The sequence below is a fragment of the Molothrus aeneus genome, chromosome 10 (genome assembly GCF_037042795.1).
Source record: "Molothrus aeneus isolate 106 chromosome 10, BPBGC_Maene_1.0, whole genome shotgun sequence".
In the NCBI taxonomy this organism is placed as follows: domain Eukaryota; kingdom Metazoa; phylum Chordata; class Aves; order Passeriformes; family Icteridae; genus Molothrus; species Molothrus aeneus.
The window spans coordinates 13,917,680-13,932,251 of record NC_089655.1 but is presented as its reverse complement, the minus strand read 5'-3'; the positions used below and the strand labels follow the sequence as shown (position 1 = coordinate 13,932,251).

At 40.6% G+C, this 14,572-nt stretch overlaps 1 protein-coding gene across 1 annotated transcript in view; it reads right to left on the bottom strand.

Moving 5' to 3' along the window:
* Positions 1–14,572, bottom strand: part of LOC136560627 (probable cation-transporting ATPase 13A4) — a 36,704-nt gene that overhangs the window by 9,548 nt on the left and 12,584 nt on the right. Inside the window, exons 5-20 of the mRNA XM_066556573.1 lie at positions 14,430–14,510; positions 13,512–13,581; positions 12,548–12,682; positions 12,063–12,135; positions 11,297–11,428; positions 9,940–10,110; positions 9,350–9,507; positions 7,716–7,904; positions 7,341–7,402; positions 6,467–6,617; positions 5,782–5,868; positions 4,959–5,112; positions 4,242–4,353; positions 2,542–2,666; positions 1,564–1,727; positions 417–539 (exon numbers count right to left, since the gene is read on the bottom strand). Coding sequence (XP_066412670.1) covers positions 417–539; positions 1,564–1,727; positions 2,542–2,666; positions 4,242–4,353; positions 4,959–5,112; positions 5,782–5,868; positions 6,467–6,617; positions 7,341–7,402; positions 7,716–7,904; positions 9,350–9,507; positions 9,940–10,110; positions 11,297–11,428; positions 12,063–12,135; positions 12,548–12,682; positions 13,512–13,581; positions 14,430–14,510 — 1,987 coding nt within the window. The remainder of the gene's footprint in view (positions 1–416; positions 540–1,563; positions 1,728–2,541; positions 2,667–4,241; positions 4,354–4,958; positions 5,113–5,781; positions 5,869–6,466; positions 6,618–7,340; positions 7,403–7,715; positions 7,905–9,349; positions 9,508–9,939; positions 10,111–11,296; positions 11,429–12,062; positions 12,136–12,547; positions 12,683–13,511; positions 13,582–14,429; positions 14,511–14,572) is intronic.

Here is a 14,572-nt window from a genome sequence, read left to right as displayed (position 1 = left end):
ACAGGCTGCCAGGCATGGAATTATAAGAAGAGAATTTGTGAGAATTCATGATAGTCTGTCCATGGAACAGACCAGCTATGCTGAATTGCACCATGTGTAATATCACATTTTGTCCTGTTTTCCAAAACAGATCAGAGCCAGTGCTGTGCAAGGGGTAGGGATTTGGGCACAAATGTTTCAAATCATGTCCTCACACCTTAAGGCATGCCTGCTTCTCTTATGTGCAGAGAAAAATACAGGGATTTTCAGATCCTTCCCCATATAATAATATCAGAGATTCATCCAGCCTATAAGTATTTCAGGGTTATAATTATTCCCAAAGATGTCCTGATACAGATCTCTTCAGCTAATTGTACTGGGACAATTCATATCTCCTGAATGGCAATGGTATTCCAGTTACATAATCCAGATCTTACCTTTGGAAGTAAGTGCCTGAAATGGTGTGCTACAATTTGGTAAGATTTTCCACTCATGGCAAAATGATACTGGCCTGATCCCAATGCCAGCCTGTTTCCTGGCTCAGTCTGAGTGTCATCCTCCTATAAAAAGAGACAGAATGAGTGCTGTGCCCAGGCCCTCAAAAGCTACTCTGCATTTACACAGACACTACTACAGACAAAGTAAAGGGCATACTGTGAAGAGGGTACTCTTGAAGGCTCTGGGAAACTTGGATTCAAGGCCCATGGCCTTTGCTTGGATTTGTAAAGGGATTGAGGCATATAACACCAGTAATTTCAGTGTTAACTGGGTTTTTGTTGCATGAGTTTGATCAAATGGATTGTTGCATTTGGTAGAATTCAGGAAACAGTGCCAGTCCGGTGAGCTGCACTGGAAGTGAGAGGGACTAAAGCCAGCAGATGTGTACCACATCTAAGGAAGTCTTTGTGCAGTGAAACACAAGACAGAAGTTGCTCAAGATGAGGAACCACTGCAGATATTCCCTACCATCTGCCCGACTCTGTACCTCCCAGAGAAGGCTCAGCACCTTCAGACTAACTCTTCAGGGAGAAAGTAACTGGCCTTTTTCCCAGCTTCTCTGTGGAGATGTTTGATGAAATAAATTTCTTAGCCAGGCTTGCCTATGATTCACTGTGTACATGCAATTTCTCAACAGTGGGTCCGTGTTTTTATTCTGCAGGTCTGGGAAAGTGCTAACACTGCTAACACTCTACCAGCTTGAATAGGGCTGGTTCGTTCAATGCAGCTCCACAGATTTTAGGTCCACATTATACCATCAAATTTGTCTTGCAGGAAAAGCAAGCATTTAAACTGGCATCAGCTAAGCATGAGGGCTAGAGACAAATCTTTCTGATATTTCTGCAAAGCTGATCTCAAACCCAGCTAGGCAGTTAGCAAAAATGTGTTCACAGGATAAAATGCTAGGAAGTAAGCTCTAGGGGAGCACATTTTTATAAAGATCCCCTCTCATAAACACTCTTCTAGCACATATTCTGCTGGTGAATGGCAGTTCTCTGTTATACTACCACAATCCCACTCCTTGTTTAAAGCATTTCATCCTAGTTTGTTTTCCTGCTGCACAAAACCTGCTTCTGATATACTCACCAGGCTTCTGTAGTCTTCAATTTTGTTTTCTTCTAGGGATTTCCAGGTTATAGATGCTGAAAAAGATCCAGGCACTTCATTTGCTTCCACAAGAATCACTCTGTGTGTTGGAGCTATCATGCCAGCATTTTTGGCAACTGTTATTGCTGTCTGAATGTTGTCCCCTACAAAAATCAAAGGAAGTGTTATCTAACATTTCTGCAGTGAGGAATTGTTTATTCATTAGCCTGAATTCTGAGTTTTCAAATATATCCAGCAGAATTACTAAAATTTCAGTGTCTGTGCATAACAAAGTTTTTTATAAAGATTAAAACTTTGCAGATAAGGTTTGTCTCAATCAATAAACATATTTTCATTTGAAAAAGAATCACTTTGATCTGGACATGAGGTATTTTCATATTCAGCTCGAAGAAATCCATATGGGTAATGTGCTCCTGGATTATTTGTTTTAAACAAAAACAGTAAGGGGTTCAGTGCTAAATTGCTGCTGGTATCCTTGATTCTCATTGATTGGCTTTGGTGTACATGGGTGGGAAGGGGTGAGGCCCAAGTCTTTGGACAATGGAAAAACTTGGGGTTATTTTATCCAAACCCTGGTTTGGATTTGGATAGAATAGCCCTTCAAGAAGAAGAAAAAGAAAAAAAGATAGACAGGCAATGGTAGGCATGAGTTAACAGATGTCAAAAGGTTTGGAGATTTGTCCTGAGCATGCATGCCCTGTTTCTGCTCATTTCAGGAGGCCCTATTAAAAAGGGATCTTGCATGACAAGCCTTTATTAGAATCAGACATGGCCTGGTGAAGTTACCAGGGACAACATGGTTCACCTTATGTCATTTTTAAAACACAGATGCTTCTTGGATTAAATATCCATGCCTTCCAACCAGTGGGGTTGACAACAGAAGACTTTTCACTTGAACGTTGTTGGACTCCCTGTGTGGGCCAGTGACCACAAAAACAATCCACCTTTTTTAGATACCTGTGACCATAACAGTCCTGATGCGGGCAGCACTGAGCTCTTCCAGAACGGGCTTTGTCTCCCTCTTTAATCGATTCTCCATTATCAGCAGGCCCAGGAATGTCAGATCAGATTCTACCTCCTCCCTAACAGTTAAAAAGAGACAGACAGATTTAATTATTTATTTTCCTTTTATCACCATTGGATTTGGTGATAGCCAGTTATAACTACCAACCATCCCACCTAACTCAAAAGAATTAAAATAATTTGTCTGTTTTCTGCAGACCCAGGATGTCTGTCTTTTGCAGTGCTATTTCAATAGCAGCAGTGCTGATTCAGTACCAGAACCTTGAATTTCCTGCAGGACTCCCAAAATGTGGTGGTCTGATCTGAAAAGTCCCTGCATCCTAGACCTTCTCATTTGAGGACTGTACAACAAAGAAACACACCTTAGTTAATGTGTCTGCTCCTCTTGACAGTAAGAGCAAACATCCTGTGGCAATTTGTTTTCCCCAATTTCCTCCAATTCTGTTTTCCCCTACATTTCTCTTTTCACCTGTGCTATTGCTTTTTTACAGGTGAACATATGTATTTCTGAGAACAGAATTGAGTAGACACCCCACCCCTGAGTCATGAACTAGAAGTCTCTCAGGGACACAGGTCGACTCTGAAGAATCTGAAAAGAATAAAAGCTTTCAAGCATTCATTTTAGGTACCAAGGAGATGCCAAACACTTGCATGGCAGTCAGAATAGCTGAGTCAGGTGGTGCCTGAATGGTCACTGCTTTTCACAAGCTTTCTTCTTTCTCTTGTCAGCATAAACATCACACATGCTGTAACTGCATACACAACTGCAAAATCTGGGCCATTTCACACACATTTGCTCGTTGGGTGGAAAGTGACAAGATTTATGTAACCACTTGCACTCTACCTCAGCGTCATCAACCCTTTCAGCAAGGCAAAAGACCCTGTGAAAAAGCAAGTGACCCTCACCTTGAGGCTTCTTTGTGAAGCACAGTTTTTACAAAACTAATACCACAAGCATAATAGAAGAGTTTGCTAACTTCAATAGAAACTAAACAGGGTAAAACTGAGAAAGCTAAATGAGTGAACTAACAGAACAGCAGAAGACAGTTTGCTCTGGGCTTTGTGGTTTTCAAAACCCTAACCCTAGGCAGAGCAGTAAAAGCAGCCTTGGGCCAAGGCTGGTTCCAAGGAGAAAGCTGTGGAGAAAGCCATGTCTTGGCAGTTCTGTGTTCCCCTTGGCATGCCTTTTCCTGCCTTTGACTGAGCTGGAGATCACTACTGGGGGTCATCTACTTTCTTTGCTGAATTGAAGAGTGTGGATGAGAAAAAAATTTTTAAAATACTTCTCTTCAATTGAAAGCATGGGTAAATCTGCAAGGAGACTAGTGTAAATGATAGAATGAAGAGGAGGCATGTGTTATTGTTCAGAGTGTTATAGGCTTATGCTTCCTATGTTAATCCAGAGTTTCAAAATTGAACAAATACGTAAGGATTCTGTGCATGTGCCATAGGAGTGGCCTCTATCTTGTCCCAGGCCTATATCCAGATTTAAATCAGATTCCCACCGGCCTGAATCTAACAAAACTCTGTACTATGATTCTGCTGTTGGCAGGGGTGATGTGGTGATGGTGCTTTGTGAGGCACCCCTGGCCCATGACTGAACGTGGCCAGGAGCTGTGGTTTTTATGGCTTACCTTGTTAGAGCAGCAGGCAGCTTCCCTGCCGGCAGAGATTTACAGGCCAGGCCAATGACCCGAAAGCCCTGGGCTGTGTAGAGCAGGAGCTTGCTCTCAAAGTTCGATGGGACTGTGCAAAAGAGGAAAACACAGTTTATCACAGCATTGAACTGCTTTCTAATGAAAGGAAGCCTTGTAGCATGGAAGGTTTATGTCCCAGAGGACCTGTACACCTAGAGTCTACCGATAGGCCAAGCATGTCAAAGAAGGGAGGTTTTGTTCAAAGAAAGGAAATTTTGTTCAATAAGAAATTCTTTGCCTCTCCTTTATCATTTTGAACTTCAGTCCTCAGCTGCAAAAACTTACCTTCTTCTGGGGTGTCATGAAGGATCTCTGCTTCTCTAGATGCCCTCCCAAGATTTGGAGAAAAAAACCCCACATTTTTGAGGGAGGCGGACCTGTAGACAACTTTTCCAAATATCTATTCTGACAGAGACTGTACATCTTGTATAGGAGTTGGTAGTTACTTTTATCTCTTATCTCTCTCAAAATCCTTCTTTGTTGAGGAGGGCTGTGTGAGAGATTAGCCTTAGACTTGGAAAACAACAGAGACACTTTTCAGGCTTTAGTATAAAGTCTTAGACAGAAATCTCATTTTGGCCTTCTATTTCATTGCACCATCCAAAGTCACTTATATATATCTGTTTCTAGGATGCATTTATAAATGTTTGTTACCTGTTTCTGCTCTGCACAGCATGGCTACTGTTTCAGGAGCCCCTTTTATGAAGGCCTGTGGGTCCCCACCAATTTCCTGGGCAATGACAGACATTCTTTGCAAGGCTGAGGAAAATGGGAACTGATGTAAAATGGTAATTCCTTCCACAGGGGCCTAGGAGAAAAGCAAGTGGATTATATACTCTAGCAAGGATTTTAAACTCAGACCAAAGGATTTTAGGTCTGTCCTTTCAGCCATAGTAAGATGCTAACCATGTATAATGGGCTAATTTGTCACACTTAGAAATGACTGGTACATAAAGATGAGATTAAATTTGTGCAGAAATATTTAGCTTAAGCAGTAGGAAAAGTTTATTGACAATTTTAGCAGACTACAAAATGTAACTCACTGAAAGGAATTTACTAGTCCTGTTTCTTTAATAAGACTCTGTTAGGTCTTACACTGGTCTTGCAAAGGGAAAATGGTTGTCAGAAAGTGTCCCACCAGTGTATGCCACCAGTAAGGGTCTGAGATCAGCCAGCAGACTCCACTGCATTCCCCACTCAGCTGAATTCAGACTGAGTCTCAAGCCATGAGGACAGGCACATCCCTGAGCTGGACAATCTCTAATCCAGCATCCCCCTGTTTCCGGTGTGAGCAGCAAGCTCCCCCAGGCGTCTGTAATCAGATAGAGCAAGGCAATCTCTCTGCAGGCAGTACAGGAAAGACAAAGTGGGGAAGAGCTCTCTTTGACAAGGACACCCAACCTTTCCTATACTGAAAGGTAACCCTTACACTGACAGTCTAACTTGAACATGGATGTGAATCTTGCAAGTAACTTACAGTGGTGGCTTGAAGTCCAGGTCTAACAACAGTGGCATGTGTGGATCCTTGACCTTCATTCTGGTGTCCGCTGGAATCATCTATCACCTGTGTATTGAAAGACAAAAATATTTCAGACTGAAACACCAGTACAGCTGAAAGGAACCTTAAGGATCCATTTAGAGCTTTTCCTTGTCTCTAAACAAGGTATCTTATTCATTCCTGGGAGGGGTCTGTCTGATGTCAATCTAAACACTTCCAATAATGGAAAATCCACTGCCTCTTTTAGCAATCGAGTAGAAAGCCTCACCGGGTTCAGTAGGACACTGCTGTACCCTTGCACAGCAAATAGACAATGTCCTCTCACAGACAATAAATCCTTTATTCATTACAACAGAATTAAATAAAGGAAAATCTTTAGATATAACATAGACTCAATGAGAAAATAATACACAAGGATTGGTATTAATGTAGAAAACTCTGTTCTTCAAATATTCCACAAATCATCTGGATTTTTTTATCATCACAACATGATTATGAGGACTAAAAATATTTTTTCATTTCAAAAGAAACTCAATTATTCCTGTTTCATGGAGGTATTTAACAGAATTCCTGAGTTTTTCATAACTTTAACAGATGCCTGGCTAAACCTGAGATGGCAAGGTGATCTCCCCACTGTTTGCATAACAATAAATCACCAGTTTACCCAGTTAGTAGCCTCGAACATTTTCACATCCAGTGGGTCTCCTTGGATTTTGCCTTCCCAAACAACTAATGAATGACAAACTGCCAGTGCTTTGAACAGTGGGCCCCAAGGCAGGCCATGGTCTGCAGGGAAACTGTGAATATTCTGAAAGCTAAAGCAAAAGAGAGCATAAAAGTTACTCTCAGAGAACACCAAACAACATAAGACTAATAGAAAAAAAATCCTAAACTGGGGGCAGTTAAAGTCCCATCCTGAGCCCAAACTACATGGATGTTCTGGGGACTTTCCTCCCACAACTGCTTTTCATGTACCTATAAAGGCTGGGATACACATGCTCAAACCAGGTGTGTGATGCCTAGTTAGGGAATCAAATGGGATGGAGAGAGGAACAGATTATTATAAAATATCTTCCTTGAGGCTTGTGCAAAGATTCTTTGAGTTCTGAAGCTGATATAAATTTGAGCAAGTCTGTGTATGCACATTTCTGGAAATGTAAATGGGCAAAATCAAGGCCACTGAAAGAACAGAGTATCAATCTTGTGGGTAAGAGTGACTTCCTGTCATAAAGGGTTGGGGTTACACTGCAGCTTTGAGATCTAACCCAGGTTTTCAACTGAACACCGTCTGCCCAGACATGCTGTGCCAAATGCTGGCAACAGTGGCTGTATCTTTTCATCTGGAGCAGGACCCCTGGGATAAGGCAAACAATTAATTTTCCAGAGGATATAGAAATAAGATTTAAAATCTAAACATGGGGAACTTCAACTGCTTAACTGTTTAACAATAACTGTCTTCCAGATTTGGTCCTTTGTCTAGTAGAAGAATCCAATCACTAAGCAAATGTAGATGCCATTGGTGTGTCAAGGAGCCTTACCAGTTTCTTTCAGAGGGCAGTAAGCCCCAAAGATCCAGGCCATCTTCTGTTAAGGTGCCGGTCTAAGTTAAAATGTACGTTTAAATTAACTTCTCACATAAAAGCTCCAATAGAAATAAAAAACAAGACTTATTTTAAGAAGTTACTGTCCAAAAAATACCAGCATGGTGCAGAGCAAAAGCGCTACCAGACAATTCCTAGATTACAAGAAAAACAAGAAATTGCCACAGCTTCTGTTCAGATGAGAAGAACTGAAGTACAGAGCACTGGTCATTTTGTTTCTAAAATACAGTGGAAATGCACATCAAACCCCAGCCTCCCACTCCCAGCAAAGCTCCATTACCAATGAGGGCATAACCACCACACAGCCATTACTTTGTCAAAGCAGACAAGGTTCAGCTGTCCACACATGTTGATCCTCTGTGGGCTGATGCAAAAGATGCCCTTTTTCTTCAACCTCTGCTGGGTATAAATGATTCCTGTTGTCAAGGCAGCTGGCAGAGCTGGTGGTACGGCAATAGTGATAACATCCAAAGCCTTCTTCACCACTTCTCCTGTCTCCTCCTGACATAAGAACAAGGACAGTTATCAGGAAGAGAGTGGCAAGAAGTGCTGCTTGCACTGAGCCCACTCCATTGCTCCTCCCCTCCTCTGCAGGTGCTCCAGGCTATGCTGTTTTCTGCTCGTGGTTCACCACATATTCATCTCCATAAGAAATTAATAGGCTTGATTTAACCAGAGGCTTTAAAACCTCATCACTGCTAAAGAGCAGCCTCCAGGCCTTCATCCATTCTCTATGCAAACAAACCTGCCAGGTTCACAGCCTCCTTCAAAACACATGTGTTCAAACATGCCAGCTAGATCATTGCACCCTCAGTCAAACCTATTTTCCCATGACACAGCACACAGGAATCTGCTATTTATATGGGCATTCATCCAAATGCCTATAGGCACAGCTCTGGACTCCATGTCAAGGTGACAGGTGAGACATATGGAATGGTGCTGAAAATGAGGGAAGAATGTATGAGCTAATGATTTCTTCTGATCTTATGTTCTAGGAGTTGTGAAAGAAAATTGCTTTTACCTGCAGGAAGAGACATGGGAGTAACAGTTACCTTTGTAAAAGCAATCTATAATTTGGGAGCTTAGAGGTCAGTGTAAAACCAACTGCCAGGATGCTGAGTGTGGACACTGTTATTCTGGGCAGTTGATAGGAATGCTAAAAAATTGAATGCTTTTCAAATTGGGGTCCCAGGACTGAGACACTGCAAACTAAAGTAAATTTGCAGTTCAGAAGTACTCGCAAACCATCATAGAGATTTACTATTACTGCTTCTGAGCTTGGGACTTTGACCACAAATCATGCTGCGTTTGATGTGCTGAATTTCTGTCATGGTCTGGTTCTCCCTTCATTGATATTGTCTCAGACCACAGAACACACCAGTTTGATCATATTTTGTATCTATTTTATGTTAGAAGGAAGTACTTACCACCCACCTTTAGATAAACCCTCACAGAAGAGAAAGCATTTAGTACATCCTGTGATTCAATCTTAAAAGATTGACAAGACAATTTCAGCAATTGAGATAGCATCAGCATGTATTTTACATATTACAATGGGGAAGTTAAATTTAAAAAAAAAAGGAAAAACTGCAAAGCAGACACAAGAATATATTCTTAAACACACTTTGTTTGATATCCTAAGGGGAAATAATCTTCTGAGCCAACTGATTGTAGATTATGCCTCAGGAGAAAAATTATTCAAAAGCTGAATTACAGAATCAACCTTACAACTCATGACTTGGACTTGACATTGGCAGATAATTATCATGGCATGAAATGATTTCTTGAAAGCTTCTGAAAAAGTTCTAAATCAATTAGGCTTTAAAATTTGCAGAACTACTGTTTACAGTGTATAACTGTTCTCCCATTGACTTTGATGCACGAGAATGAGTGAACTGTTTTAAAAGGGTTTCAGGTGAACCATTTCTCCTGCATTAATAACTCACCCCATTAAGTGCAAATACACACACTGTGTAGATCATTCCAATGGCTGCAAATGCTATGAGGCACATCAGGAACCTCATGGCATCCCTGTACAGCTTGAAGTTCATGGGTTTAGGGTAGAGAATGGACCTCACCAGATCCCCCTTGGCTGTGTTGAAACCTGGAAAGACAAATTAAAATCTTTACAAAGGGAAAATATTTTTTAATATTCTCTGCAAAGAATGGGGTGGGGGGGGGCTTCAAAATTATTAATAATTTCTGCAACTTATGAAGTAAAGCCCAGGTATTTCATTTTGTGACCTTATCTGCAGAATAGAGAAAAGAGTAATTTTTGTCTTGGGGGGGGGATTTTTTCAATGTCTCAGAAGTAAAGCAAAATTCTTTGTAATTATATGCTGGAAGTTTTTTAGAAGTTATGCCAAGCAAAAAGAAACAATACATAATAACTTAGCCCAGCCCAGGATAATGATTCTCCATCTGTCTGTTGTAAATATGGATTCGTTTCTTTAGCTTAATGTGATTTGACACTTTGTCAGACTGTTCCAGTGGAAAAAAATCATGGAAGGAAAAGTGAACTCAAGTGTTGACTGACCAGTCTGCAGCACCACAGCTTTCACTACTCCTCTGTCATCTGCCTTGGTCTGGATGACCTCTGTTCCACAGAAGAGGACATGTTTTCTGTAATCCTCTGCACAGTACACTCTCCAGGGCTTGAAATTATCAGCTTGCGGTAGGTGGATCTTTGTTACTGGAATACTTTCTCCTAGGGGAGATTAGTTCAGATGAGGAAAACTGCAGTACACTTAATAACAGCCTGCTGACTTTCAAATAAGTACCCAGACATCTAGATGGTAAGTTAAAGGTATGTACTAGAGAAACCAGTTGACAGAAATTTTATTTTTATATTTTGACATCTTCAGAGTGAATAGAGCTTAAAGCCTAGGAAATGAACGGACTGCCAGAGAAGAGTTTTCCTCTGCATCAGTACAGCTTAACTTCAGTAAGTCTGAGAACTGAAGCAGTCCAAGGACTCCAAACCCTGGCTGTAGATATAGAGACTTGAAAAGAGGCATGAACTGGTGTTTCATGACTGCCTTTGAATGGCCACGAGTTGTTCACCTAATTTGAACCTCATGTGCAGGTCACTACACATTCCCTCAAGCAGATGGGAACATGATATCCCCTATTCTCCCTCTCTAGTAAAAAGGAGATCCTTTAGCTCAGTGCTTGACAGGTGACAAATATCCTATTTATGTCAAAGCAGACAGTTAAGGTGAAGAAGAAATGTTTTGTGACAGCTGAAATTTTCTAAATGAAATGTGTTTCTGGAATTTCTCATTTATATGAAATTTCAGAACTGTCAGTTTCAGTTTGATTCAGACCAAGACCAAATTTAAAGACAAGAAATGGAACTGTGACCTCCTTCTGCACCAAAAATCCTGCCTTCCAGTAACCTTTCCCACCTGGTGTGTCCTCCACTGCTATCACAGGAATGTGAGGCTAAGTGTCTGGAGGGCTAGACAGACACTCCACAGGAGATGTTGCAGTGATGAGACATCCAGTAAGTGACAAAAACCCCTGCAGCCAGGTGGACTGTGGGCCCTGTGTAGGAACAACTTTGCTTCATATCCATTTTCTTCTCCTGTCCTGCTCACTCCTCTTCACTGTCCACTCTTTCCCTTCTAATCAGATCACCTCTTCCTAAATGTTGCACCCCGTGAAGGTAAGAAAGGATAAATTGCCCTTCCTAAAGTCCATATTGTCTGTTTAGACAATCAACAACAATTCAATCTCTATTATATGGAACCAAAAGAATCCCCTTCTCGGGCAGCTATGGACTGTCTCACAGAAAGGGATGTGCATGATAACTCTGTCTGTCCTGTGTCACTGGCTGAAGTCATGGGGCAATGATTGTGTTCAGGTGGCAAACCTGGGAGGGATGGCTGTACCTGTCAGCATGCTTTCATTTACAGTGCACTGCCCGCTGACCAGGATGGCATCACAAGGCAAAAGGGTTTTGCCCTCTTTCAAAATCAGCAAATCTCCAGGAACAAGATAGTGTGATTCCAACTCTTGGAAACCTGAAAATGAAAAGTAATGCAAACTTTTTGCTTCATACATTTCTCTGTAGCAAGGGGAAAAAATACAAGGAACTAATTGCTAAATAGAATTCTTTGTAGTGGCTGATAAAAAAGGACTACAGTAGGACCTATGTATACAACCTCCAATATTTAAGAAAAGCCTAGGCATCAGTTCCAATTCTAGAATTCCTCCTTATCTACCCAGAATCCCAACCACTGGTTACTGTTCCATTTCACTGACCTAACTGAAGAGCCTTGGATCTAAATTTCTTTATTTGACTTCATTTCTTTGGATTGTGCTCTAGATACCTTTACAATGAACAGACTTTGCATGGAGCGATTAGGTGGACTCACAGCCATTTAATGGGTATGTTGTTGGCTATGTCAGCACTACTTTAAGAAAAATGACTTCATTTTCCTGACAATTTTCATCTAAGGCTGCACTCAATTATTAATATGTTTGATATGCCACAACATATTTCCAAGTCAAATTAACTCTATGTGCAGAAGTGAGTTAACTGAGCTGAGAAACAGAAGATGAAAACCACTTAAAATAAGTCTGTTACTATACATGCTTTATGTAAATTGCTATAGAAACAAAACACATTATAAAAAAGAAGCATAGAGGAGTCACCTTCCTTATTTCTGCAGACAGTGACCATGATGTTGTTATGAGACTCAACCAGTCTGTGCAGTTTAATGGATTGCTATAAATTAAAGAAGAACAAACAAAAGTGTAACATCTTACTTACATGATGCAATTTGTCCACAACAATCACTTCCTTTTGTTATTTGTGGTTATGAGAGCCTTCAGAAACTGGGCTCCAGCTCTACCAGGAACTATACCACCAGAGAGAAAGAAGTCCCCCACCCTAATTACAGAGAAGGTAACAAAATGTTACCAGGTGAAGCACTGGAATGGGGAAGGGAGGATGTGGGTAAGGTACCACACAGAGATTATGATGACTAGGAGGCCAGGCCATTGCACCTGCTACTACACAATGTCACAAGAGTAAGCCTCTGAGTAAGTCTTGTAGCACTGTGTGCATGTTGTAACATGCTGGCCTGTCTCAGACATTTAAAGTAAATCTGCCTTGTGGAAAATGTGAGGTGTCTCACCTTTCTAAGATCATATATGGTCAAAAATATTGAGAGGAGAGACATGAAAATGATGGCAATGGCATACTCCATGTAATCTTCAGCAAACCACAGACACACACTGAACAGCTGGAACACGTAAAATGGATTTAGAACCTGTTTGGAGAGACAGCAGTGGTAAAGAGCTGGCCACATTTAAATGGCCCCAATATACTTAGACAGTCCAACCTGTTAGAAAAAGTCTGGAATAAGAGACATTGAGTATTGTGACTTCTGACCCCCTTAGTAATTTTCTCAGCAGTCACTTTAGTCCAATCAGATCAGACCATCTTCATCTGACAGAAGGGACAAATAATATGGACCAATAGGATATTATTTGGGATGTGAATGACTCAGTCCCATCCTTGTTTTGTTTGCTTCCTACAAGAAATGTAACAAAGGTGAGAGAAGAGCAGATTGTGCTGTGAGCATGGAGCTCACATTCCATAAGCACACTGCCACAAACATTCTGCTTAGGCCACGTATAGGCTGTTCCTGTTTGAAAGAGATATTGGTGCTTTGTGTGGTGCTGTGCCCAAAATCATGAGCTCATTGGAGCTCTCTGCAGCTATAGGCATGTACCAGGTACTGCTGTTCACTTAACCTCTGTTAATTAAGAGACAGCCCTTGTCTGGAAGGTTTGATCTCCAGTGCAACTTGGAAACCTTCAATGGCCCTCAGAAGGCAAATACAATGAGCTCCCAGGACACAGATACATAGAAATACCAAGCAGACACACAGGTATGGAGATCAAGGACAGGAAAAAGGGAGAATGAGGGAATTTATGATGATTTCATGGAACAGCTTTCAACAGGATTTGAAAAAGAAATGTGCTTGAAGAGTGAGTAGTGGGAAGTTAAATCTGATATAGAATCAGTTATATGCACATATGGCCTCCCAAGCAAAAATAAAAAAAAATAAAATAAAAGCAACAGAAATGCTTAACCTCTTTGATGAGTAGTTTCCAAATAGGGATCACTGGAACATCAATAGTGTTTGGCCCACAGATAACTCTCCTGTATGGGATAAAGATACATCACTTACAGATAAAACAGTGAGAGTGTCACTTGCTCAAGAAAATACAGATTTCAGTAGTCCTGAGAGCTTCTGTTGATCCCAGTTTAAAGGCCAGGAGGATATTTTTTCAAGAAAAGAAATTTAAATGTCCCTACAGTGCTTATGTCAGAAAAGATGGCTGTACCAGTGACATTTACTTATGCAGACAAGAGGTGCAACACAACCTATTAGGCAAATGTATCCATCATAAAAGAATTGCTTTGATACACCATAAACAAAGGAATTCTGCATCTAAAACTAAATGATCCAAATCCAAATAATTCTGCAAAAAGTTAAGAATGATTGGAATGTAAGATTTGACATGAGCTAAGGTCAGGAGCTGCATTTTCAGTATTCAATCAACTGAAGATTATTTATTCCTCTATTTCATAAATACATGTTCTGTAACTTGCTTAATGATACAGTAGTTTATGAGAATAAGTTCAATGACTAGAACTAGTCGATTTGGAGCTCCAGAGAAGAAGCAAACACACAACTTATCTGCACTCTTCCACAGAGACTTTCTCTTACTCCAAATAAGAACTGCTTAAAGTTAGTTACAGAACACAGTTATTTTCTGATTGAGAACAATAACAGGGATGAATACTGAGATGCTTCAAAAACTTTGACAAGGAATAAACAACATTCTCTAGCCCTTTTCATTCAATATTTCCATACATGGCTGTTTCATCTAAAATTATGTGCATATTATTAAATACACAAAAAACTCATGGGAAGTACACCAACAGATCAAATTTACATATCTTTGAAATCCATATGTTGAGTGTTCATGTTTTACAATGAGTACCTGACATTCTGTTCATTGCAGGTGAGACCAGAACCAAATTTATCATGTATAGCTGAGCAAGTGTAGTGGTCTTCTAGGACTCTAAAATAGAAAGGGAGTGTATTCCTTAGGATGTTATTCATTAAGACACTTGACTTCTTCAG